Source organism: Dermacentor variabilis, chromosome 10 (genome assembly GCF_050947875.1).
Source record: "Dermacentor variabilis isolate Ectoservices chromosome 10, ASM5094787v1, whole genome shotgun sequence".
In the NCBI taxonomy this organism is placed as follows: Eukaryota; Metazoa; Arthropoda; class Arachnida; order Ixodida; family Ixodidae; genus Dermacentor; species Dermacentor variabilis.
Genome location: NC_134577.1, coordinates 51,195,959 through 51,220,782, shown reverse-complemented (window position 1 = coordinate 51,220,782; position 24,824 = coordinate 51,195,959). Strand labels below are relative to the sequence as shown.

Below are 24,824 nucleotides of genomic sequence, written 5' to 3'. Positions count from 1 at the left end.
TCCCCCACTACATTTCCGTGGAAAAAACGAGCAACGAAATTTACGTCGACACTGCCCCCGAGTTGAACCGGCGTGCTCCTCCCGACTGACAGGTTGGAAATCATCGCGAAGCCTCCCTCAGCACGCCCGTCAACAAGCACGCAACGCTGCTGCCCTGGTTTCGAAATCACCGAATATTCCACCGAAAAAAAAAAAAGGGGAAAAGAAGGGGGGGTGCGGAAAATAAAGAAATTAAATATTTCGTCATCCACCGCCCAAACTCATAGTCCACGCACCGTCGACGTCATGATACTACGCGTGCGCATGTTGCGTGCACGGCGGGGGGGGGGGGGGGGGGGGGGGGGGGGGGGGTGCACACCCTATAGCGGCACGACAGCTATTTCTGCTGCGCCCTCCGAACACGGGGGCCGAGGGAGTTCACCTCCCATCGGCCCCCGCGGTGCGCACCTGCCAGGTCACCCCTCGCGCACGCGTTCTCCCCGACCCAAGACGCGCGCGGTGCCCTCAGCGGCGCCTGCGTGTTGGCGGTGTACGCTTACAATGGGGCGAGCGAGCCGTTATCTAACGCTTCCCCTCCCCACCCCGCGTGTTTCCAGTTCTTCCGGCAGCTAGCGCGTGCAGCATTGCCGCGACAGAGTGGCGCCGCCGACTCGCGTCATCTCTATACCTGAATACAATGGAAAAGAAAAAAAAGACTGCACGAACACTGCAGCCTTCGCGTTCATTCCCCAACGTAGAGATAGATGACCGGATCCCCCGCGTAATAGTAGTTTACGTGCAGATACACGTACAGTTTTAGTGATCGAGGAGCCCTTGCGTTGTTCTGCACTATATATTCTCGAGTTCTTTTTGTACGTCCGCGAGCCGACAGCGACCCCTAACTTTGGGGTCCCCTATTTCTAGAACTCTTGTCTATTGTGCTGCGCGCATGTCTTCCTGGCGTGTCTTCTTTTCGAGATAACGGACACGAGACAGTTGCGCACTGGCCCCTGCGCTCTACGAGCGAACTTTTAAGTTCGCTGATAGAAACGCACAGGCTTTCGGGTGTATACGACGGCTGCTGCTGCTGCAACCGAGAATGGAATAGTCTAACAACTTTTCCATTATCCAAAGCTCGTTCCATACTATATCTATCTGGGGGTTTTTCTTTCGACAGCAGCTTGTTGAGCTAGCTGCTGCTTTCGCGTTATTAAAACAGCACAAGAAGACGCGTAACCAGAAAAGACAATGGGTTTCGTCACTTCTTGAGTCGAGTCATCCCGAGAATTTTAATGTACCTTAATCGCGTTCACATTTATTGTCAAGCGTGTTTCTTCACTAAAGTACAGGAACCCAGGATGCTTTACTTTTTTTTTTTACACTACAAGAACAGTTAGAAAAAGCTTAATTTTTTTTAGCTCTTGAGCTATATGATATCGAAATACATGGGAAGGCACAAGTCGTATTGCTCGACATTCAGTGCGCCAACTTTGATGAGGTTCGTTGCATTTAACAGAAAACTTTAAATCTAGTGACTGCACAAAGCACGCTTTTTAGACAAACATTCCTGAAAATTCCGAAATTCGAGAAAACTCGGGATATCAAGTTCACAACTCTGTAACCCAGTCACGAAGAGCGATACTTATTGCAATTCTGTAAACAGCAGCTAATGAGACGTCTAAATAAAGTAGACTAAATTAATGTATTACGCAGTGCTCTGAAACATATCACTAAGCTGTAAGCTGTACATTTGCAAAACCATCGCGGACACTGCGACAATGTCACGTACGTTGTAAACTCGCACACCACATTTGTCCACTTGAGATGCTCCGACAGAAATAGCTTGCGGAACTGCGACATGCGTTTCTGGCACAAAGTTGCGGATTTATAAAGTTCGCGCTTCAAACGTTTTTTTTTTTTTTTTACTAGCCGATTCTCAACGCTTTCTTATAAAAAAGATATGGCGCCATGAATAAAAGTTAGGCTGCCGAAACTAACTACATTTCAACTTGCTCTCTCAAATTCAACAAATCTCATTCTAATCGCCCAAGCGGTTGTCTCGTGAGAGCATTTATACGTTTTAGATGTATTTGAAGCGGAAAATTGTAGTTGGCCCAAAGCTAAATGCTTTTAGCTAAAAGCTAAAAGCTCATGCTTCGTATGAGAGGCTCGAAACTGCATTTCCAGCGACCGGTCCATCATTTCCATTACGCCGACGACCCTCATCGTGAAGTCGCCATTGTGCGCGCACAATGGCGACTTCACGGCGTGGTTGACCGCGGTCAACCACGCCGGCCGCTTACTCAGTTTTCCTCTTGCCATAATGAAAAGAAAAAAAAAAGAAAACTGCGCCCACCACCACCACTGGAATTCGAACTCATGACCCCGCAATATAATGTGCAGCTGAGAGCCATACATATTAATAATGGCCGCGCTGCAGGGCAAACAAGGCCTGCGGAAAACTGCAAGATGGAGGAAGGCGAACAAAAGGGAAAATTGTCCTCCACCCGATACAGCACGAAGAAAGAGAGCGCCATAGGTGAAGAAAAATTAATCTTAGTCCTGGGATCGAACCCGGCACCAACGCCTTTCTGGGGCGCGGTAGCGCTATAGCCTCTAAGCTATAGGAGGCTACAGCCGATCGTAGAACGAGGCCCAGTTCATCGGACAACTCGAAGCACAGGAAAAGCGTTGGTACAACGGGTTCAATCCCCGGGCCCAAACATGGTGTCCTTCGGCCGCGATGCTTTCTTTCTGAGGAACTCCGCATTGGGCTTCCTCTGAAGATTCGCGTTACAGTCGGGTGAGTGTAAATTTCCGCTTTCATAACCACTGCGCTGCCGCGCATCTTCGGCTATTGGTAATTTGTGTGGGGTTTTGAGCACTTTGGACCGTCGTCGAGCACACGCATACTCACGAGTGCCTGTACTCTGCCTTCTCCCTCGTTCAAAAAGAAGGGAAAAAATAAAGAAAACAAGAAAAGGAACAAAGAAACCGCGACGAGGTTTTGCCTTTCCAGCATCCCACGCTCAACTAAGACCAACTCAATTTGCATAGGCGCGCATTCGCAACAGTGTATACGCGTCCGTACCCAATTGCGCAGCGACGCGCAAGCCTGTCGCCCGCGGGACAAACGGAAGAAACGTGTACAGTGCACACACACACAGTGCGACTGACGCACACACCCGCACACACTTCCTGATTCGTCACGTGTCCCGTTGGAGAAACCACGGCGGATGAAGGGGGGACCGGCTCACACTTACACTGCCGTGCAGTATAGCGGTGCCGGGCACAATGGACAAAAGAGACTGGGCAGAAGAAAGGAGACCGCCGGCCGACAGGAGACAAAAAAAAAAAAAACGAAAGAGGGGGGGGTGGCGCCTCGAAAAAGGGACCGACCCGCGCACGGCCGGGCTACGGGCACAGGTGCGCGAGACCGCGACTGTTGCGAGCAAAAACGTGCCCCTCCGAGTTCAAAGAGGGCCCCGAAATTGCACCACCGTCGGCCCCTCGCAGGCCCAGGCCCCTCGTCTTTCCTTCCGAGGATTAAAAAAAAAAGAAAAAAAGACAGAACGGCTTCTTCTTCACCTTCTTCCGGCCCACGGGTGTAATTGACCGGTGGCGTGTGAGACGACGTCGTAGAAGACGAGAGCGACGACTCCCGCTCGCCGCTACGACGTCACCCGACGCTATTCCGGTTCACACGGACGGTCGACGACGCAATGGGTATAGGAGGGCAGAAGAGAAAAGAGAAAAGCTAGAAGCTGGCCGCATACGCAGAAGCTTTCTGGAGTACAAAAGGAGCCGCAATTACGAGGAGAGTTCGTGTCGTGTGTATACTTCCTCTTTTTTAGGTACACGTGCGGGTAATAACGCGCATACGGTTTGAAGCCTACGCAGTTGTTAATTGTGCGCGCAGTACGCTCCCGCGCTATACGCGAGCACGCAAGCGGTGACGTTTCGTCACCCCGAGTTCACGAGAACGGTCCGCGGACAGGAAGGGTCACTGCCAGACGTGCTCACAAAAGGAGGTTTCTTTACCACCCCAGAAGGGGTCGCTCTATACAAATGTTACGCCCAGCCGTACACGTTAACTCTCACATATAGATATGTTACGAATAGGTATGTTACGATTTAAAGAAAAATAAAGAGAGATTGGCAGCATAATAACGTATTCTTACTCACTGGTCCGCTTAATGCGTCATCTACCTATAACGCGAGAGATAAGGAAAACGGTGAACCACAGATAGCGCTTGTCTCGCGTAGCTCGTCATTCTTGCGCCATCCGAAGTTGATGGATCCGTACCAACTGCATAGCCTGATTGCAATGCCTGTTGCGTTCCAGACTTCAATGGGCGTGAACGTCACGACGGTTGCATGCAGTTCCTGCGGGCTCCCGGCATACGCCGACAATATAGATACGCATGCTATCCTCCATCTGGGGTTGCGGTAAACGTTGCATACAACTCCGCAAAGAGTTGCAGAGCGCCCAACCGCATATACGTATATTTATTCGCCGAAATGGAACGCCAAGCATGAAATTCGGCACGACGATCGCCCACTTCACTCGGTATTACGCAAGCAAGCGCTCTTGTCATTTCGCGCACGCTTGCAAAGAACGCGTGCGCAAATAAACAGGCAAAAAAAAAATAACGATATATAAACCGAAACGCTATGTAAGGCTTTGGCCGTGAATCATCGCACAAACAAACAAACAAGCAAAGAAGCAAACTGTGGTTTGTTGTTGGCCGCACAGCGTCATGCACTGCGCTGGGAATACCAAGAAACAACAAACAGACGCGCACGCCCAAGGAAACATCCACGAAGACGACGAAAGCGGAAAAATGCGAAAACACACATGCCGCGGTAGCTCAGAAAACAAAGTTAAAGCCGCTCTCAATGACGAAATGGAAGCTAAAAATGTCCGCGCGTTGGGTGCGCATGTAAACATAAGGGCGCCCGCGAACATTCCCGCGCCCTTTCCAATTCAGCGAAGTTTCCGAGAGATGCGGTGCCATAATTTTATCTATTCACATCTATTTTTCGTTTATTTATGATGTTATACACATTTTCTTAAAATCTGTTTTTGACACCACCGCGTTACGAGATACTCAAACCTTGTTATGAATAATTATAGTCAAGAGCTCCGTCTTAGTGCGTGTAAACCACACGCAGCAGTAAATTGTGCAGGCGTGATAACCATCCAACGCGGATACGTAGCTATATATAGCCAGGTTTTACAACAAAACAGAGAGCAGACAGCGCACGAACCCGCCGTGGTTGCTCAGTGGCTATGGTGTTGGGCTGCTGAGCACGAGGTCGCGGGATCGAATCCCGGCCACGGCGGCCGCATTTCGATGGGGGCGAAATGCGAAAACACCCGTGTGCTTAGATTTAGGTGCACGTTAAAGAACCCCAGGTGGTCAAAATTTCCGGAGTCCTCCACTACGGCGTGCCTCATAATCAGAAAGTGGTTTTGGCACGTAAAACCCCAAATAATAAGCAGACAGCGCACGCACGCGCACACACACACACACACACACACATTTCGCTCGAAAGAAAGTAACAATTACCGGAGTTGGCACGGAAATGCTAACCGGGGTTAAGGCCACTGCCTACCGCAGTTAATTACACGCTAGTGCCACATTAATGCGCACTTTCCTCATTAAAGAGAACAAAATAGTTGTTAAGATTTTCGTGAAATCGCGCGCTCATAGCTGGCGGCATAATATAGGCCAGACACGTATATACGAAAGGTTAAACTTGACAGTAGATTAGCACGTATACGTGTTGCTGGGCTAAATATCAACACGGTCATAAATTGCGCCACTAATTAATAACAATAACGCTAACAGCCGAGAAACTTAGCTTGTCCGCATAAACGTATTAGCCCCTTCACGGAACACCGATGCACTGGAAACGTGGCTATATCAACAACACGGCCTTTTGCAACGCTCACGTTTACGTCTCGCTAACCCGGCACATTCCGCAAATGGCGCAACACGTTTAAGGACGACAATCTAAAACTCCCAAACCCTAACTATAGGCGCAGCTACAACAGCGACACCTCGTAACGTTTTAATAAACGTTAAGAAGTAAGATGTTAGAAGCGTCCCTGCGTTCCACAGAATCTTCCTAATAATAATAATAATAATAATAATAATAATAATAATAATAATAATCATAATAATAATAATAATAATAATAATAATCTATACGTAAACGTTTTGTCGAGCTGCCGACCAACGATAAACACTCAAAGTGAGCATCATCCGTCACTGCATGCAAACAACAGTATTCTATTCGCTCTTCCGTTGGTCGGCGGCCTATATAAGATCATCCCTAGTGGACGAGTTGGTATCACGCGATCCTGCACTCTTTGTGGTACAATGTGGTTAAGTCGTGCTGCGCGCTTATAGGAGCCCACAATTTCTCTTCAGAGCAACGAAGCGCTTGACAGGTCGAAACCTACACTTCATTTCGTTTCTACAATTTCGATGGCATTATATATATATATATATATATATATATATATATATATATATATATATAGGCACTTCTGAACATGCGTGTCGCCGTAAGGCTGCTCTGTAAAATAATTTACGCCCTTAAAAGTGAAAAAGGGTGTAAATGTGGCTATAACTCGCACCCTAAGGGTGTTAGTTATCGACGCATTCACACCATTTTCTTTTTTTTCAGTTTTAAGGGTGCAGTTTTAAGGGTGTAGTTTCAAGGGTGTAGTTTCAAGGGTGTAGTGTAACTATATATATAGTCACTTCATGTTGTACCCACTCCCCTGCTATAATGCTTCGGCGCTGCAGGGTGTACTGTAAATAAAATAAAAATAAATTATTTTAGAGTGTGGATGGCTTTTGGGCAGCAACAGTCGCCACGGGTTAAATCGAAACGACGGCAGAAATTAGGGGGCGAACGACGCTAATAATTAGAGATTTAAAAAAAGATATTGGTTTACATGAAGAAGTTAAAAGCAAGAAGGACGAACTGCGGACAACTGCAGTGTTGGATTCAGCGCTGTGTATACCGCTTGCGGATGTAGTACGAAACAACGGCATCCAAAATCCGCGCGCAGATTTCGTCCAGATCGGCTAACGCGAGCAGCGCGCGTGCGCGCATCAGCCAGTATCTCGGTGGTAATGACGAAACTCGACGGTTGCGCGAATTTTCGAGAACGACTTCGCTAGCGACTTCTTTATTTTTTTTTTCGGTGCATTTTGTGATCCCCAAGCCTCCTCCCATCACGCACCCCCCCCCCCCCCCCCCCGCAGGCTTACTAGGAATTTTATAAGTATTACTTTATCAGTTCACAGCCTTGCCTATAAGTTGTGTCCAAATCGCGAATCCCCCGTTCCTGAGAGATGGCTCTCTGGGTGCTAAACTATAGAAGCCCATGTTTCCGTGCACTGCGCCCAGGCGTCGAGAGCGAAGCCGGAAACACGTCGTACAGCCGCCATGTTCATGGCTTTAATCGCAGGTTGAATTCAACGACCTGCCCGCGCGCTCGAAGCTGCCAGCATCACAAGCGTGAGCTCTCTGGCATGCGTCGTGCGGCGCGTTCATTGTGAACGGACAAGCACACTCAATGGGATGCTGCATGAATTACAGGGCTCAACGGTTGCAGGCGCGGCACGCGTGAAACGGTCTATAGAGCGTGGTGCTATAGCGTCACTGACTGCGTCATCAACGACGTGCGGCGTTTCGCAACTGAGCCGCCTTGACTAATTAAAAGGCGAGCAGGGAAGGGGGGGGGGCGAAAGGTCTCTGCGCGAGGCGCCGCTAATTAAACACCGGCGTCAGCAAAATGTGAGAAACTGCTCGGCCGAAAGAAAAGCCGGACAGTGGCTGGTCTTGTGCATGAGCTCAACAGCCCCTATAAAGTACACACGCTCTCCGCTTAAGAGTCGTTGAACAGCAGGACGCGCAGCCAGCTCTGAGAATATCCACCAAGCGTGCGCAAATTCCACTGCGCGCAGCTAGTATAACGCTTCCTCGCTTCGGGATCCATTTATTTTTTTTTTGTCGATTTTTTTTTCTCTCTCTCTCTTATTACCTTGTCAAAGACAAAGTGTGGAACCGTGGCAACACACACGGCTGCGTATAATCTGCATGGCAATTATAGCCGCTATGCGCTGGACGAGAAATACAGGCGCATGCAATAAATGCAAGCCTCCTCCCCATATAGAAAAAGAAAGCAGAGAGCCTGGTAAGAAACGGAGAAGAGTTTATATATACACAGCTACACGAACGAAGGTACACCAACATTCATTTCGGGAGGGGGGGGGGGGAAGAACGAAGAAAGGACAGGAAGCGAATAAGTGGGAGGGAGCGAAATTGGGCCCAAGGTTATACAACGGGCGATGGCACAGAACGAAAAAAAAAAAAAGAAAAGAAGCGTGCGGCATGCGGCTTCGACAACGTTGGCGTCGTGTCCTTAATTCGCGAGTGGCCGCATCTCATCCTACAGGAGCGCGTGGCTTCCTTCTACGTTTATTCGATGTCGCCGCATCGCGTCCCAAGCAACGCCGCCTCGACGACAACGACGATCGTCAGCGAACGCCGCCTTGAAACGAGGTGGCAGCCGCGTTACACCGCGCACCGGCACGATATTTAAGCTCTTATGCGACTTTAACGTAAATACACAAGTTTTGGTTTCTATTTCTGCCCTTCACTGTCAATAATACGCGCACGATTAGACCATCCTGCGGTTATGTGTAGAATTTTTATTCGTCGTCACTCTATAGTTGTTTTCGGTCTGTGCGACACCAATATTCCTAACGTATACTTATCTTGCCAACTATAGGGCGTGCCAATATTCGAAACACTGGAGTAACGAATCGAACGCTGGTCATATCCGATTCGGTCCTCGAATTAAACAGACATTACTCGATGAGGTTCTCAAATCGAATTGTCACTCTTTAAAGAGTACGAATATTTGCGAACAAGTTACGCCGTCGACTGTGCGCGATCAAACATGAAATTGAAGTAAGAATGCAATATTATTTTTTTCATTCCATTCACAGACGACATGACGTACGCTAGGAGCCCGCTTCGTCGCGCACTCGGCCGTACTTTTCCGACTAATCACGATCACACGCAACAAAACGTTGTTTAGACATGGAATTCAACCAGAGTGAGATCAACCACAGCTCTTGTGAGGCGCTCCTTGGCGGCCGCTGCAGCCGAAGCACTGCCCATGACACGATATATATATATAATAACTCTAGCTGGTGTGTGCGAACGCTATCGAAAACGCCCAGCTGGGGTATAGTATTCCGCACACTGCCGAGTTCGCCATCATGCCAGCTCTGATTGGCCCAAAGGGCTCCTACCGCCTCCTTGATTGGCTGAACACGCCGCCATTGCAGAATTCGACAATATGGCGGAATACGCCGCAGCGCCGGAATCGCACCCCCCGGGTAGAAACTGGCTGGCCATTGCCGGAATAAGCGTACACATACTAGAACCTTCATCTCTTTCCTGCTCCTACAGCCGTCCGTGAGCCATCCTTGTGGGGGCCACGCGGCTGACCTCCGTATACTCAATAGTATCCTTCGATCGACGCTCTTCCCTCCACTCGGCTGAGCTGAGGACAGCGCCGTCCCTTGGCTAAAGCACACGCTACGAGTCTCGAGAATTGCCGTGCAGTGTCGGTGAAGCGCAGTGCACCACTTCTGTCGAGAGGCTGCACTGTCATTCACTTTAGTGAGCCGAAGTGGGTTGCTGAGAATGGAGAAACGTTCTACAGAATGCGGAGCTGAGTCCTGTAACTCGCGTCTCCACACTCCCGATTGACCTGCAGGCACGTGATGAGCCAATCAAAGGAATGCAAACCAAAATGTGGCGTACATATGTGCCTTGCGCTCTAAGTGAACGCGGTCGAACGGGCTGACAAACCCGTATTCGCTTACACGTATGACAAGCCATAAAAGAAGTGCAACCCTTGCGGACGGGTGACTCGTCCGAGTCGTCCCTGAAGTTTCCGTTGCAGCTTTCTTTCTTTCTTTTTTTTTTTTGGCTGCGCTTTATTTTATTGCTATATATTTCAAGTCCGGCCCTATATCGCACGGTTTCAACTCGCCGAAGTGCTCGGCCGCTGCAGAGAGCGTTCTCCGCGTACGGAAAACACCGCCTCGCCGTATGTACGGTAAGTCTTTGCACCGGACAATAAAAAAAAAATCACTTCACCGGACACAAGAGAGCAAGAGCAAGGACAGAGGCGATTACCGCGTCGTCGTGGGGCTGATGCGGAAATGCCAGCACAGATAAAGCTCCACAATGCAAAATCTCAGCATTCCTACATTTTCGTATGCCACACGGAAAGATTCAGTTGTGGCCAAATGCTTTTCCGTATAGCTGACATGCGACACGGTAAAGGATCAGCCATGCTGCCGCGCGCGGTCACGTGTCAACCGTATACACGGCCACGCTAATTCACTTCCTTGTGTACGCACACTTATTCCGTTTCACTGAAGGCGTAGCTCACCGAACTTTACAGCCATGCGGTACCTGGCTATCAAATGATCTCAATAAGGCCTCGACTGAGCCTTGTCGGTAGGTCATAATTTTATCGTCCTCTTTACTGCGCTATGTATATAGGGTGTCCCAGCTAACTTGGACCAAGATATTAAATATACCCCAGAGCTCTAGAGAAATCGTACCGACTGCACAGTAGCCGTAGTCGTATGTACTTACGGCCAGTATATTTTTCATCACGAAGTATTATTTAATTAATTACTTTCAATTAGTGAACTGTTTAATTATTGCTTGAATCGCAAACATATCAATTACATTGTTGTAGGGCACCTTAAATAACCTCCGAATCAAGCATTTATTTCGTGCTGAAGTGGTGCTGGTTGTCTTTTTTTTCCAAGAAAAAACCAAAGCCCGCGAAATACCCAAAATACGAAATAGATGCGCACTCGCACGGCCGCTACTCAAGCGCCTACAAGCAGCCATTGAAAGTTATACGGCTGCATTCTCTTATCGCCGCATCGTACAAGTCTCCGCTACGCTTATCAATGCGTCAGCGGCGTGTTCTCTTGATGCCGCGACCATCACATAGCGTGACGCCCTGTATCGAGCTGCATGCCGCCGCTGGTAAAGCCGTGTATCCGTGACTATTCGCTTGGGGGCGCTTGAGTAGCGGCGCGCGAGCGCGTATCTATTTCGTATGTTGGACGTTTCGCGCGCTCTTTTTTTTTCTCGGAAAAACCAACGATGCAAAGCTGAGCACTTAACAAATGCTTGATACAGAGGTTATTTGAGGTGCCCTTCAACTTTGTAATTGACATGCTTGCGATTCAAGCAATAATTTAAAAGTTCACAAATGAAAAGTAATTAAGTAATACTTCGTGATGAAACAAATACTGGCCGTAAGTACATACGACTGCGGCTACTATGCAGTCGGTACGATTTCTCTAAAGCTCTTGGGTATATTTAAAATATTGGTCCAAGTTAACTGGGACACCCTGTATATACTTTTGCATACTATAAGCCCTGCAGCAGCCCTGCTGTATACTATAAGCCCTATAGTGCAGTAGTTTTTCGCGACAAACGCAATGTCCCACTTATATTTGAGGTTGAGCGCTCGCACTGAGTAGAAATCGAGCTTTTTTGGCACGGGATCTGCGTCCCCTAAAAGCTCGATTTCTGCTTAGCAGTTACACTATAAAGGTTTCTTTCTCAGCCCCTCTGCGCCTCGAAAACCTTTGAATATTCTCAATGAATGTGATTTTTAAAAATTCACAGACTCGTTATTGGAACTCGTATATTGCCTTTAAACATATCATTGTGCAAGTTCTGTCGCTCTATTGACTTTCTGTTGCATTTAAGAAACTTTATATTTAAATGCAATAAAATTTCATTCATGATTTTTTTACAAGGGAGAACTAATGACGCCTGCTCTCTGCTTTCTTTTTTTATTCCTTATACTTTCTATGATTAAACTCATATTAACTTCTACTGTGGCGCTTTCTTTTCGTTTTGCTTTATTGTTATTTTTCTTCTTTCTTTTTTTCTGGAGTAAATCATTCGACTGGACGCTTTCGCGCGCTCGCAACACATTCGCGTTCATTGTTCATTCAGAGCGCCGCGCTCCAGCTTGGGGAGCGCTAGGGCGCTCCGAGGCGCTCTCACCTTCGAGATGGGAGCGCGACCGCGATCGAAAGGAAATTAGATCACGTGACGTGGCTACTCCGATTGTTCTGGGAGCTGCTAGCACGTTGTGCTCTGGCTCCAGTCTCAAGAGGGCTCCGCATCGCTGCAAACCGAGTCCGAGCGGGGCATATATATATATACACCAGTCGAATGTATACCGTTAGCGAGTGACGAACGTTAACATGTACGAACACTGTTGTCCCCTTGTTCAAAAATATTACTTGTTTCTTGTTCTAGAATATTCGAGACACCTCTCCCGCAAGTAACGAAAATAAATGCTAAAAAGTACCGTGGAAAGCGATGAGACACGACCGATGGAAATGATTCCCGTGACGTCATAAGCGTCCGCCATCGCGTAGGATGCGAGCTCCATTCCGACATTAGTTGTTCTCGGAAAGAGAGGAGCGCATTAAACGACAGATGTTGGTTCTCGTCTGCATGTATTATACTGCCAATGCCCTTTCACGTTTGCCTCGTGCATGTCTGTCCTGCTGTGCCGAACTGAATGTAGGAATGAAAGTCAAGTTTCGTCGTTTCCCTGCCGGTGCTCGACCGAGTGCCGCGTATACGCTCAAAACTCGCACGTCCTGCAGCTTTTGTCTCCCCTGTCGCGAATCAGGTGCCACCTTATCACTATCAAAACATCGAATATGAAGGAAATTTCCTTTCGCAGGAATCAACACCTTCGCGTTACAAACGCACGGCATTCTCGTGTCACGTGGAGCGAGGTCTCGCTAAACCCGCTCCTCAAGGTTGCAGCAGAGTCGCAGACACAGCAAAAGATAACGTTATCTGTCTCTCTCTTAACCCTTTATCTTATCTGAAGGCAAGTCGCGTCGAGGACACAAGCAAAAACCCTGAGGGGACTTATAGCCTCTGCGCTCTCCAAGTCAAAAACCTTGACACAGACCTAACAACACAGCGGCATTTAACGATACAACTATAGTGTAGCGCAGCAAGCTAGCAGGAAAGAAATGATAAATAAAGAAAGATGAAATAAAGAAGAAAATGGAATACAGCAATAAAGGAACCCAGAGCATTCGATGTCGCGGACATGACCAAACAAGCGCACTGTTACTCTATACTGGCCTCGGAGAAAACCGACTTAAGATGCGCCTTCAAGCGTTTTTGGAAAACGCGAATACAGTACTGCTCTGCAGGCGACTAAATAAAGTTCTCTCTCTCTCTTTCTCTCTCTCTCTCTCTCTCTCTCTCTCTCTCTCTCTCTCTCTCTCTCCCCCAGCACGAAGTGTCGGAGTGGCGAAGTTTTGTTTTCGCGAACAGTGTAGGGATCTTAGACGGAGGCAGCCTTTCACTGCGGCTTTCGGCCTGGAATTCGGCTCCTTACGTACTGTCCTTAATTAGTGTGAGTGGACCCTCTTGTGAATCTGGGCGCACAACGAAAGTGTAACTGCGAACTGACTCGAGCGTGGGTCGGCTATACTTCCGGCTTCGCTTGCGATATTTACATAACTGCCATATTTACATATTTACATAATCTTGCTTATGTATAATTGTTTAACAGTCCCTGACAGTCTTACTGTGGACCTTCTCCTGAACATAAGTGCACATATAACTTGTTCTTTAATAAACCAAACATATTAGTCAAAAAAAATTTAAAAATATCCGCTGGATGATGAAAATGTAACGCTGATGCAGCTGGTTAGTATCAGAACAGCAAGAGATTGTGGTACCAAGTAGCACACATAACACTGCGATAACGGTTGTACATTTTAGGAATGTAGTGCTAACATTATTTGTTAGAAAATAGTATAACTGAAACTTTCAACATATATCGTTTTATGCTACATTTAAATGTTCATGTAACATTTAGAATCTCTTCAACAACAGATGCATAACCTTAAAAACTGGAGTTCCACCTACAGTTGTATTAACAGAGTCCTTCAACACTATCTTGTGTAACACTAAATATTTATTCAATGTTACATTTAAATGTTAATTGAATGCTGTCAGTAAAAGGTTACTGTAATCACGATTGTTCTAACACACTTTGGTCACTGCGCCGCAGTTATTTTATGTTGTCTTTGCGAACAATTAACAAACTTACGCACGAATTGGTCACGCGCTGCTCTCTACTGGAAGTTACGGGTTACGCGTTTAAAAAAAAATATGGCATTAACAACGTTGGCTCAGCCTTTTGAACGAAGCAGAACATAAGGCCAGTTGTAGACTACATTTATACACTCGCATGTGGAAAAGAGATATGCCACGTTTGCCAGGTACAATCCAGTGTTTTGCAGCCTCAGGAAAACACCGGGCTTTTTCACACGTCACCTAGATGAACGCTAGTGATCGAGCACCGTCCCAACGTTCACGCAACGGGGCACAACGGTTGAAACACATGCGCTGGGGAGAAGCCACTCTAGGAGAAACATAGCATCGCGCTTCAACAGTGACGCCAACAACCTGCGAAACTACCGTTATGCCTGCAGAAATACTGCGATAAGAACATAACAGATAACGAAACAGGCACATCTGCCGACGTACGGCACACGGAAAACATTCTCGGTGCGACAAACGAGCGGCATGTCTGTCTTTAACTACGAGGCAAAATTCCTGCCATTGCAATTCCCGTGTACGGGAATTACGTGACAGAAGGCATTGAAACCGCGAATAGAGAGCTTAGCAGAACGTTTACAAGAAAACTTACGTAAACGCAACCGACTCGTAGCTAGTTACGGCTGTGCAAAACCGTTGCGGCAGAGGTGCGCGAATGAAGCCCCAAGACTTGCGAAAACACGATCATGCAGGCGGCACGTGAGGGGCGGAGTAAAAACAGCTGGTGACGCGTACAGTCAGATAACGGCTGCGATTGAACTCTTTTTATCTTTGGCGATCGAATTACGAGCCCCAAACAACGAGATCTTCCGTATTAGTGTATGTACAGGGAAGATATCGCTGGTGCCGATTATGGGATTAGGGCTCCACATCGTATATCTCGCAAAGGACACCTCGGCCTTACGTGTCATCGCTAGTTTCGCTTCGCTTTAATGGCGCGACTACGGATAGGCGTGATGATCGCCGCACCAAGAGGTCTGCGACCGGTGTAGCGGTAGATGGCCGACGGCTTTCGAGGCACGATCCGTTACCTCGCTCGATAACTTTGCAGGCGCCGCCAGCATTAGCAATGACAGACAACTTATGACCCCTTCTGTTGAGCGTTGAAACGGCCATCGCGCGATCAAAACACAGCAACTGCTTTTTTTTTTTTTTTTTCGAAAGCATCGAGAATGTAGCTCCGGAAAAGAGAGCTACCCCGAATAACGGTTCAGAAAATACTTGAAGACGAACGGCTATTGCACGAATGCGTCGTCGCGCAAACGTCCGCGAAATAGGAGCGCGCGACTGAAGCTCGCGGGTTCGAAAACAAGCGCCTCGATTCTCCAGGGTCACAGAGTACAAAGCAAACACGAGAGCTGCGTTGAACGCGACTGAAAAAAATAAAATAAACACGATGTTGGAGGTCACATCAGAGCGATCCGGGCTACATGTAGTGCTGCTTCGTTAAGAATCCGAGACTCCCAAGCGTTGAACCGAAACAAGAAGGAGGTTGCCCACCTGATCGGCGGAGAGCACTGATGCGCTGGTGCTGTGCGAAGGCGTGTTGTTTGAAATCCGCTGCTGTTTCCGTACAAATATCCAACGCGACCAAGCTTGGCACGATGGGGCTGGGCCGCGCACAGTCGCAGTTGCGTAAGCACCACCGCTGGGCGATCGACGGTAACTTTTAGAGAACCGCCGCGGAGTCCGGTACCGCAAAGTGCGCTTCTCCTTGGGCCAAATTCTGGGTCATCCACAACGGCGAGCGGTGGCCGCGACTACTTGCGTCATTGAAAACGCACTGAAGTCGAGTCGCCACCGTCGTTGTCGCGTAAATTTCAATGGGAGACCGGCCGTGGGCTACCAATGAGAGAGAGAAAAAAATGGCAGAAAAAAGGGAGAGGAGAAACAATAGGACTGCAGCAATCAGTATTGCTACAAAAATAAATATCTTGTAAAAACTTAAGCTATCTAAAATAAGTGCAATAAAACTATTACTATAATATTTATTTTCAAAAATGTTTATAAATATTTTTTATTGTTTATTTTTGCTGCTTTTATTAAAATAATGTGGCATAACTTGCGCGTCCTTCTTTGCAAGAATGACGTCACATTAAATATTTAAACTTAAAATACCTGTACATTTTTGTAATATAAACAAGAATAACATTACTAATTAAACATTATTTTGCTCTGAATAACTTTTTTGCTAGTTAAATACCTTTTGTTTACGTTGTCGCTTAACACGTGCAATATGTGACGTCATTGTATTAGCGAACTTGCAGTGTTTTGAAACAACGGAACGCATCCATTCTCTGCGGAGCGCGTATCCGCCGCAAACATGGCGGCAGCCAGAGAGAGTGAATTCGACTTTGGACTCGAAAGTACGGAAGACTCGACGCTCTTAGCAGCCCGAGCTGGCGCTGGAGCCATGGAAAGCGCTCCAACGACGAGCCAGGTCGTCCACGTCAAGGTGCCCTCGCGTATCGATGACAGCGAGGAAGACAGCGACTCGTCGAGTCCGCGCGACTTGTGGGACGCTGTAAAGATCGACCTAGCACAGGCGGGTTCGGACTCGGACAACGTCGTGAAAGACTCTAGAATTAGCCGGGGCCCGTCTGTGGACAGGGAAAATGTGCCCGTCGAGAGGACCTTGCCGAAAATGAACTGCCCTGAGAGAATCGTAAGAACCGGTCACTTTTAAGCTGGGTGAAAGTAGCTGACCGCGTTTGTCTGTCAAAGGCCAAAAACGTATCCACCCCCTCCATATCTCTCTTGCACCTCCGGTTGTTGAAGTCCCGACGGTCGCTCTCATCGGAACTTCGGGTCGTCAAATGTCAAAGCATAAGTTTAGAACTAGTTGAAGTGCAAGGCTAGGATAATGAAGACTTCAAGGACAGCGTGCGATACTGTTTGAAAGGGGGCAATGATTGTTTGTATGTCTGAATTACGCACAGTCGGAGGGAAACGGGATACGTGGAGTTCAAAGCATTGATTGCGTGCCTGCACATAGCCTTCCTTGAATGATCTTACACGAGTGTACTTTGTAGTCCCGTCGTTGAAGAAAAAAAAAAAATCAGTTTCGTTTCAACCGTTTTCTTCCATTGGCGCTCTCTGCTGACTACTAAGCGCGGACGACAGCCGCATATAAAATCTTGGCAATCCACTCTACTAGCATCGACTCTGAAGTTCTTAAAATGGCGTCGCCGAATGCGTTAGAGAGAAACCTGAAACTGAGAAACGCGGTTTTGCTATCAACTGTTTCCATATTCGCGTGCCCGTGCCGTTAATGTCAACGCTCGGCGAGGCGTTGCTTGACGAGTGTAGATCGCGCAGATCCTGTAGCCTGACCCGTGACTTTCCGGACTTGCGTATGCCCTCTGTAATGGTTCAGTGACGCGTTATACTGATGTACGGTAGCTAGCTGGGCGAGTCGGTACATCTGCACAGTGCTCGTGTTTTGTCTCTCTTCTGTATCCGTGTTTTTAGTGCAGCGCTCGTGTTTCGTCTCTCTTCTGTATCCGTGTTTTTAGTGCAGCGCTCGTGTTTCGACTCTCTTCTGTGTCCGTGTTTTTAGTGTGTGCTGTAAGTAATAATAATGCTATGCTAATGAGCACGAGGTTCGAGGGTGCGATCTCCGATCTATTTCCTGTGCGTGCGTGATGTGACCCGTGAACTCATATTCAAGCGCCCCCTTTAACGCCCTCAGCTGGTCACAACTGATCTGGAGCCATCCAATGTGGCGATCCCATAACCCTCTGTGCATATTTCGAACATAAAACCCCATAAGTTTCATTTCATTTTATTACTGTCAAGAATGATAGAGCATTAGGGCATTAGTTGCTCCAATTTAGAAATTGGAGCAAACGAAAGTATAAACATTTTTGAATAATGAACAGTGGTGTATCCCCGTACCCAAAATTTTAAAGGGACACTAAAGCAAAACAACAAATCAGTTTAGACTGGCAAATTATTCTTTGAAAACTCTGTTGTCATTAAGTTAACGATAATAGGTCGATTATTACCAGAGTAAATGAAACGCAGTGTCACTTTCTGAATTTCTAGCTGGAACCCCAGTGAAGGTACATCAGTTTGACGTCGTAGATTTCAAAGTATTTTTTTTTAATTTGGGCCACATTGGCTTAGTAAAGTTTGTGAAACTTCCCAGATTCAGTCTTTGGCTCCTTTAGAACACAGTGTAGCCAATATTTACCCCTAAAGAATTTACTGGGCGCTGTCAAAATCCATAATGTCACGGTGACCTGGTGTCGGCAGTGCCACCTGTCTGTGTTTTTCGTTTTTGCTGTCTTACCAAGCGTGTTCTTGCAGTGAGAGTGGTGTTTTTTGGTATTTTGGAAGGGTAATTTACTGATTCAGAAGTCATTTTTCTGCTTAGTGGCCCATTATATGTTACGGTCGTGAGCTGCTGGGTTTAGTTTTAGTGGATATGTGATGGAGATGATGGAAGGTTACATGAAGGTGGCCCAAATGAGAAGTTGCGTATCATGTTGTAGGGTGAAGCTGCTGTGTTGCGGTGCTCTAGTTTAACTGAGAGCGATGTTGCAATAGTGCAGCCTAGCACTAATCTCCTACCCCCTTCAGTCACGTTGTCTGCATTTGTGGACAAAAATTCTTTTTGCCAATTCCACTAATTTCCGGGGCAACGGAAAAAGCCACTGAAATTAAGGTGCGAGTCAATAGAGCCTTCTGCTTACTCGATCTTACTCCAGTTTACTTTAGTCAAACTTGCAGAGGAATGCTATGCATGACTAATGTGACCAGATTCCTCGGACACCAAAACAAGGAAGGTGAGGGGAGTTGCTAAAGGTAGAAACTATATTTAACATTTATTCGAAGTTTTGTTTATGGGAAGGGAAGCTCTTTTCCAAGCTCTTCAGTTGATGTCCACTTGCATTTCAGCATTACTCTTATGTGCTTCGAACGACAAAAAAGGGGGTTAGCCGAGAGGCCCGATTTTTATCGCATCGCACGCGTAATGCGAAGACGTGGGATCGTTCCCCACCTGCAGCAAGTTGTTTTTTGATCCACTTTGATTGCCATTAATTTATTGTTTCTTTAATTTAATTAGTAAGTACAAGTAATTTCCCCTATGTTGTCCTTGATGTCCTTTTGTCGTTGGATGAGAAGGCAACGACAAAAGTGTGGCAAGCAAAACGGCATGAAGATTGTGTGGTCAGAGCACTTTGATTTGACTGTCACTGGTTAGCCAACACATTGAGAAGTCCACTGTAGCTGGATGGAGAAATCTTCGGAGCGTTAAGTGGTCATGTGCGCGATATTATAGTGAGCCTTTCACAAGCCCTTGCACAATCTGTCAAAAATGGCACTTTTGCTGACAAAAGCTCCATTTGGATTAATCACGCAAGGACGCTTTCTCAACTGTTTTGAAATCGCACCATAGATGCTGCTTCCTCACTCTTGGCAGTGTTTTGTTTTGTCGCCTGCTTCTGAAATCTCTGAAGGTAGTGCCACCATATTCAAGAAAGTGAACAGCCGATTTGGCACCAGAGGGCAGGCATTCCAGGACTACGTGTGGTCCAGAGAGGCCCCAAGTTGTCAGTGTAGTCTAAAAATTTCAGCATAGTCTTAACATACTGCGTGGGGACATTGTTAATTTAGAATGAAGTAATAAGAAACTGTTGTCGGGGTTATATAGTGCAACAAATGAGCGAGACAAACACATATTTAAAGAGGGTGTGTGCTTGCAAGTGCATCATGTATCTGCATTTGCCTCCTGCTTTCATCTTGTCTAAATCTGGGGACGGGCTAGCGTTCAGTGCAGTATATGTATTGTGAATACAGCGTCTGGCCTCAAGTGAAACTCTGCTTTTACAGCGAAGTTGTATATGACTTGGATCCTGGGATTTCTTCCTCTCCTTCAACAGAACAGTTGAAAGAAAACCATTGCACAAATTGAAGAGAAAAGTGCCTATCTCCATTGGAATTACACATGCAAGATGCACCTCAGTATTCGTTTCAATAAATAACAGCGCAAAACAAGTGTCAAAACCACATGGTAGATGATAAAGCGCATTCGAAGAATGTGAAGCACGTAGCGTTTGCCGTATGTGTTTCCCAGTAAAAATATGCATGCATAAGCTGCAGATATGAAGCAGGGAGTGATGTCACTGCGCTTTCATATGTGAAAGAAGAACCTGCCTAGCAGCTGATTTCATTTGTGCTGTGATAGCGCTATGGGACGGCCATGCCTAGTTAGGACTCCGGAAGAACAGTGTGAAAATGATGAGTGGCAACGGTAACAGCAATGCCAATATACACAACAGCGTTGTGCTCAGGCTAGGCAGGACGCAGCAGTACCTGCCCCAAAGCAAGCCATGCACAGTTAGGATGCCTTTTAAACTGTGCCTTCTACTTAGTTGCAGTGCATTTAATTGTCTTGCTGTCAATCATTTCATGTAGTGCATTGATCAATTGCTCTAGGCTAGGTCACATTGGTTGGTCGGATCAGGTGATACCACAGCTTCGCTGGCCAACCACCTTCACTTAGTGCATTGGAGCCCGGTGTTGTTATTTCATTACTTTTTCCTTTCCATGCAGGATGCGTCTCTAGCCATGTAGGCCTGAAAGCAAACTTTTCAAATGTTTCGGGTGGCAGCACCAACAGACGGGTGGTCAAGAATTCAATAACACATGCCACGGGCACTGCTGTCAAGATGTTTAGGTTATTGTGTCTGCGTCTGTCCCTCGCTGCAGCTCAAAGGATGCCGTATCAGCTATCCCACAAACTCGCACCTCCGAATGCAAAAATTTTGTTTGACACAGCACTCTGTGTAAACATTTGACAGTCAGAAAACTGGGATTGTGCCATACTATTAGCCACACAAAGCAGTTTTGAATCGTGCAAGCACCAGTGCTTTTATTCTCCTGAAATTTCTTATGGCTTGAACTTTGAGAGCTCTATTGTTCCTACACAAAACATTTCTTTTCTCTCTCTTTATTTTTCTACCTGCAGGTCATATGCGTTGACCTTTGTTCAGAGATGGAGGACATGCCATTCACATTCTCAGATGGGTAAGTATCCACTATCAATAGCTGCATTTACATGAATGCAACAGTAGCGCATCATGCCAATGGTTTATTGCCTTGCAATCGTGTAATCGTGTAAACGGGGATGACGTGCTAGAGAGATGCTTTGCTTTAATGAGCCAACCCGAGGTAGCTTAAGTGGGTGAAGTCGCCCACTTAAGCACTTCATGCACATCACATGAAGTGTGAAAGCAAAAGCGTGAAAGCGTGCATTTTCTTTGCTCCACTCACAGATGATACACATCAGCCAAAAAATAGGCATGAGCTCGTGTCTAATGTCCCTGCAGGAGGGTTGGTGCACACCGTGTAAGTGCTGGTAAATAACATCATGATGATGTGCTAGTGTTATGTTCAAGTAAGCATGGCTACTGTGTAAACTTTGAGTGTCCTTCCTTTTTAATAACTAAACTGCGTCAATACTTGTTCATATCTCCCATGACCTAACTTGGACTGGTCATGTTAATCAAAGTGCTAATTCTGAGAACCATGTCCTACGCTATAACCGTCGCAACATTTCTCATTCGCCCTCCTCAGTTAAGTTGTTAGCATACGAAACTTTTGTCCGTCCGAAAATTGAGTATGCAAGTATGACCCTTACAAATTCAACCTTATCAAAACACTAAAATCAGTCCAGAACCGTGCTACTAGATTCATCCTAGGTGATTATTCCTATAACTCTAGCATGACTGCATTAAAGGCGCAGCTTAGCCTACCTGGTGAGTAAACCTATTGGGCGAGTGGGTTAAACGTGATGATGACGTAATTGCACTTAAAAGATGTGGCTATAGATAAAAACAAGACACACATAGTGCAACTTTCAACAAAATTAAAAGTTGCACTATGTTTTTCTCATCTTTACTTATCATCCACATCTTTTAAGCGCATTTATATCATCATTATGTTAATCTGCTTGCCATGGCTGATCATCATTGAATGTCTCAACTAAGTCTTTATCAAAGTTTGTTCATTCGCTACTGCCTAAGAGCTAGCTCATCGTACCCATCCATCATGTGACCCGAACCACACACCCAAATGCCGTCATCCCTTCACGTGTCCATACTACTACGTTCCAACAGTCCTTTTTTGTAGGTACTGCACATGACTGAAATTGACTTCACAGCCATATTGCTACAATCACAAGCCTTGCTGGCTTCAAATCTGCCATTGAAGAAATCGTGTATTCACAATAACTAGAGACCGAAACTTTAGACAGAATGCCAATCTTTTTCTCATGTCTTCATTGTGCCTATTCAACATATAAGCACGAACTATGGGTCTATAAACATCTTATTGGCACCTTTATCACACCTGTAAATGCCTATATCAATTTTTGTGCCTATATTGAATTCTCAGAGCCTAAAATGCCTTTGTCCATGTTTTGTCCAAATCTCTCCTTGTTTGTGATGTTATAACCCACTGTAAAGCTTGGCTGAAGGCAGCCAATTATTGTCGCAATTGCTTTGCTGGTGTAAAAGTGGTTATTAACACCTTTGCAGCAAACTAGAGCTTTGTTGTGAGAAGGGCTCAAACTGCTCAATGCGACGATACACTTGAAAGTGACTTAGCATACTTGTGTGCTCACTTCATGTCTTTAGACGACATCAAATAGAAACGTGAATGCTCAGGCGCAACTCTGACTCTTTTGTGGGGCATATTTTGTACGTTCAGGAAATGTTGGCCACCATGCCTAATGAACTTGTTGCTGATACAGTTAGATTGAAACTTCAACATGTTTCAGGTGAAAATTCAAGGTCTTCAGTACTAAAATAACTGTCAAAGGTTCTGACCAGCGAAAATTCTGAAATTCCATAGGGTATTGGATTATTGAACATTCAGAAGTACAAGTATGTGCCTCTGGTTTTGTGAATGTTCAGCGTTCTGTTCTCCATACAAACTAATACTCGGCAAAGAAATGCGTAAAGTGAAACCCGAAAATCTTCAAATAGTTCTTGTTTTTGTCATTGCTTTCACAACCTTCCCCGTGCTGTCTAGTCGCACTAGAGTTCAGATAAATCTGAACAATTATTCTGAACTGTAGTGTGACAAGAGCAGACGTAAAAAAATTTACATCTCCTCTAGTAATTGCACAAATAATTGTCATTAGGTATGTAGCTAAGGTATTGTTGCACTCACTTATGACTTGCAGTGTGGGCTAAGCTAAGTAATACGGAATTTAAACCAAGACGGCAACAAAGCTGCAATTTGTCAGAACAGGCCCTCACTAAGTAGCAACATGAACCAATACATAGCATGGAGTATGTATCAAGTGGCCCATCAGTGTACACTCCTAGAATGAGCCACTGCGTGCTGTTGAATGCCTTAAGATGATATACTGGCACACATCGTCATGCTTTTGTTGAAGGGATGAAAAACTCTGACAGGGAAGTTCTGAGTCAGTGTCAGCATAAGTGGCCTACAAAATGAGACCACGCAGAGAAAACGATAGACGAAAAACATGAGGGGTCCTATGCTACGAGGTAAACATCCTGTGCTACGAGGGTGAGCTATGAAGGTAATGCTAAAATGCCTCATGCACATGAACGAGCTATAGAAGAAGAAACCAAACAAAAATGGTGACATATTGAATCCAGTCGCTTATGTCTGCTGTCCCTAAGCAATGAAAAGCTGGTGTGTCACATCATAGCCACCTGGCACTGATTACAGTATAACTGGGACATAGGGCTGGCCACATATCAGCAAAACTGGCAGAAGTGCAATGGAGTGACAGTGATAGGGACAGTTTGCAGCTTCAAGTTCATTAACACCCATTTAGCAGTCACTGCTGCATACCTCTCACAAACATTACTACGTGACTGTGGCCATGTTCTAAGTTCTCCATTTGCATCCGCGAAAGGTATGCTGGAAAGTGATTGGCAAAGGGAGCTGCGTAAATGATGACTGAAGCAGACAATTGCAGTATAAGATCAACAGCTTTGACTTCTGCTGCACCTGAACCCACTAGTGTGCACAATACTTATGTTTTCTTTCCTTTCTAAAGCTCTGCTCAGAGACTCCCGCATTGCTTTTCTCTGTTATTTTCAATGTGAATTGCGTACTTACAGAGTTAACATTTTCTTGCAGGTCAAAGCACTCCCCCCTGTTTATGATCAAGCGGGTGGTTGAGCTGTTTGTACATAACAAGCACAAAATAGACAAGCGACATGAATTCGCCCTCGTCGTCTTCCACGAAGTGCCTCTTTGGGTGAGGCTTGCAGTGGTGGGCCCACATTCTGGGCCGCTCATTTTTAGAGCGGAATCAGTATTGGCTTGTGCACAAGCGATGTGTGGTCCTTCACTCACTGTCATGGAATGCAGCACTCAAAGCAGTGCCTCGTTGTAGTGACAGATATCAATCAATGTCACAGTGAGACTTAGGGGGGTAAATTCTTGTAGGCGAATGCTGCAAATCTCAAGCATAAAACATTGGGCAGTGTGTTTCTTGTTTATCCCATGTGTGGCTCTGGTCCACATTTTCTAATCTCCTGATAACTGAGATGATACAGCGCAGGAAGCTGAGCTTGCTGGAAACTCTAAGTTATTGC

The 24,824-nt window shown here is 46.2% G+C and overlaps 2 protein-coding genes across 3 annotated transcripts in view; one reads left to right on the top strand and one right to left on the bottom strand.

Annotated features, from left to right (window-relative positions):
- The window catches only part of LOC142560538 (membralin), a 235,722-nt gene extending 219,621 nt beyond the window's left edge, over positions 1–16,101 (bottom strand). The window contains exon 1 of one of the 2 annotated variants that reach the window (XM_075672718.1): positions 15,733–16,101. The gene's annotated coding sequence lies outside the window, so the exon portion shown is untranslated. The remainder of the gene's footprint in view (positions 1–15,732) is intronic. The other variant, XM_075672715.1, reaches the window with a different exon arrangement.
- Positions 16,102–16,538: 437 nt separating this feature from the next.
- LOC142560537 (BRISC and BRCA1-A complex member 1-like) overlaps positions 16,539–24,824 on the top strand; it is a 31,386-nt gene continuing 23,100 nt past the window's right edge. The window contains exons 1-3 of the mRNA XM_075672714.1: positions 16,539–16,897; positions 21,209–21,267; positions 24,364–24,484. Of these exons, the coding sequence (XP_075528829.1) occupies positions 16,556–16,897; positions 21,209–21,267; positions 24,364–24,484 (522 nt within the window). The 5' untranslated portion in view covers positions 16,539–16,555. The remainder of the gene's footprint in view (positions 16,898–21,208; positions 21,268–24,363; positions 24,485–24,824) is intronic.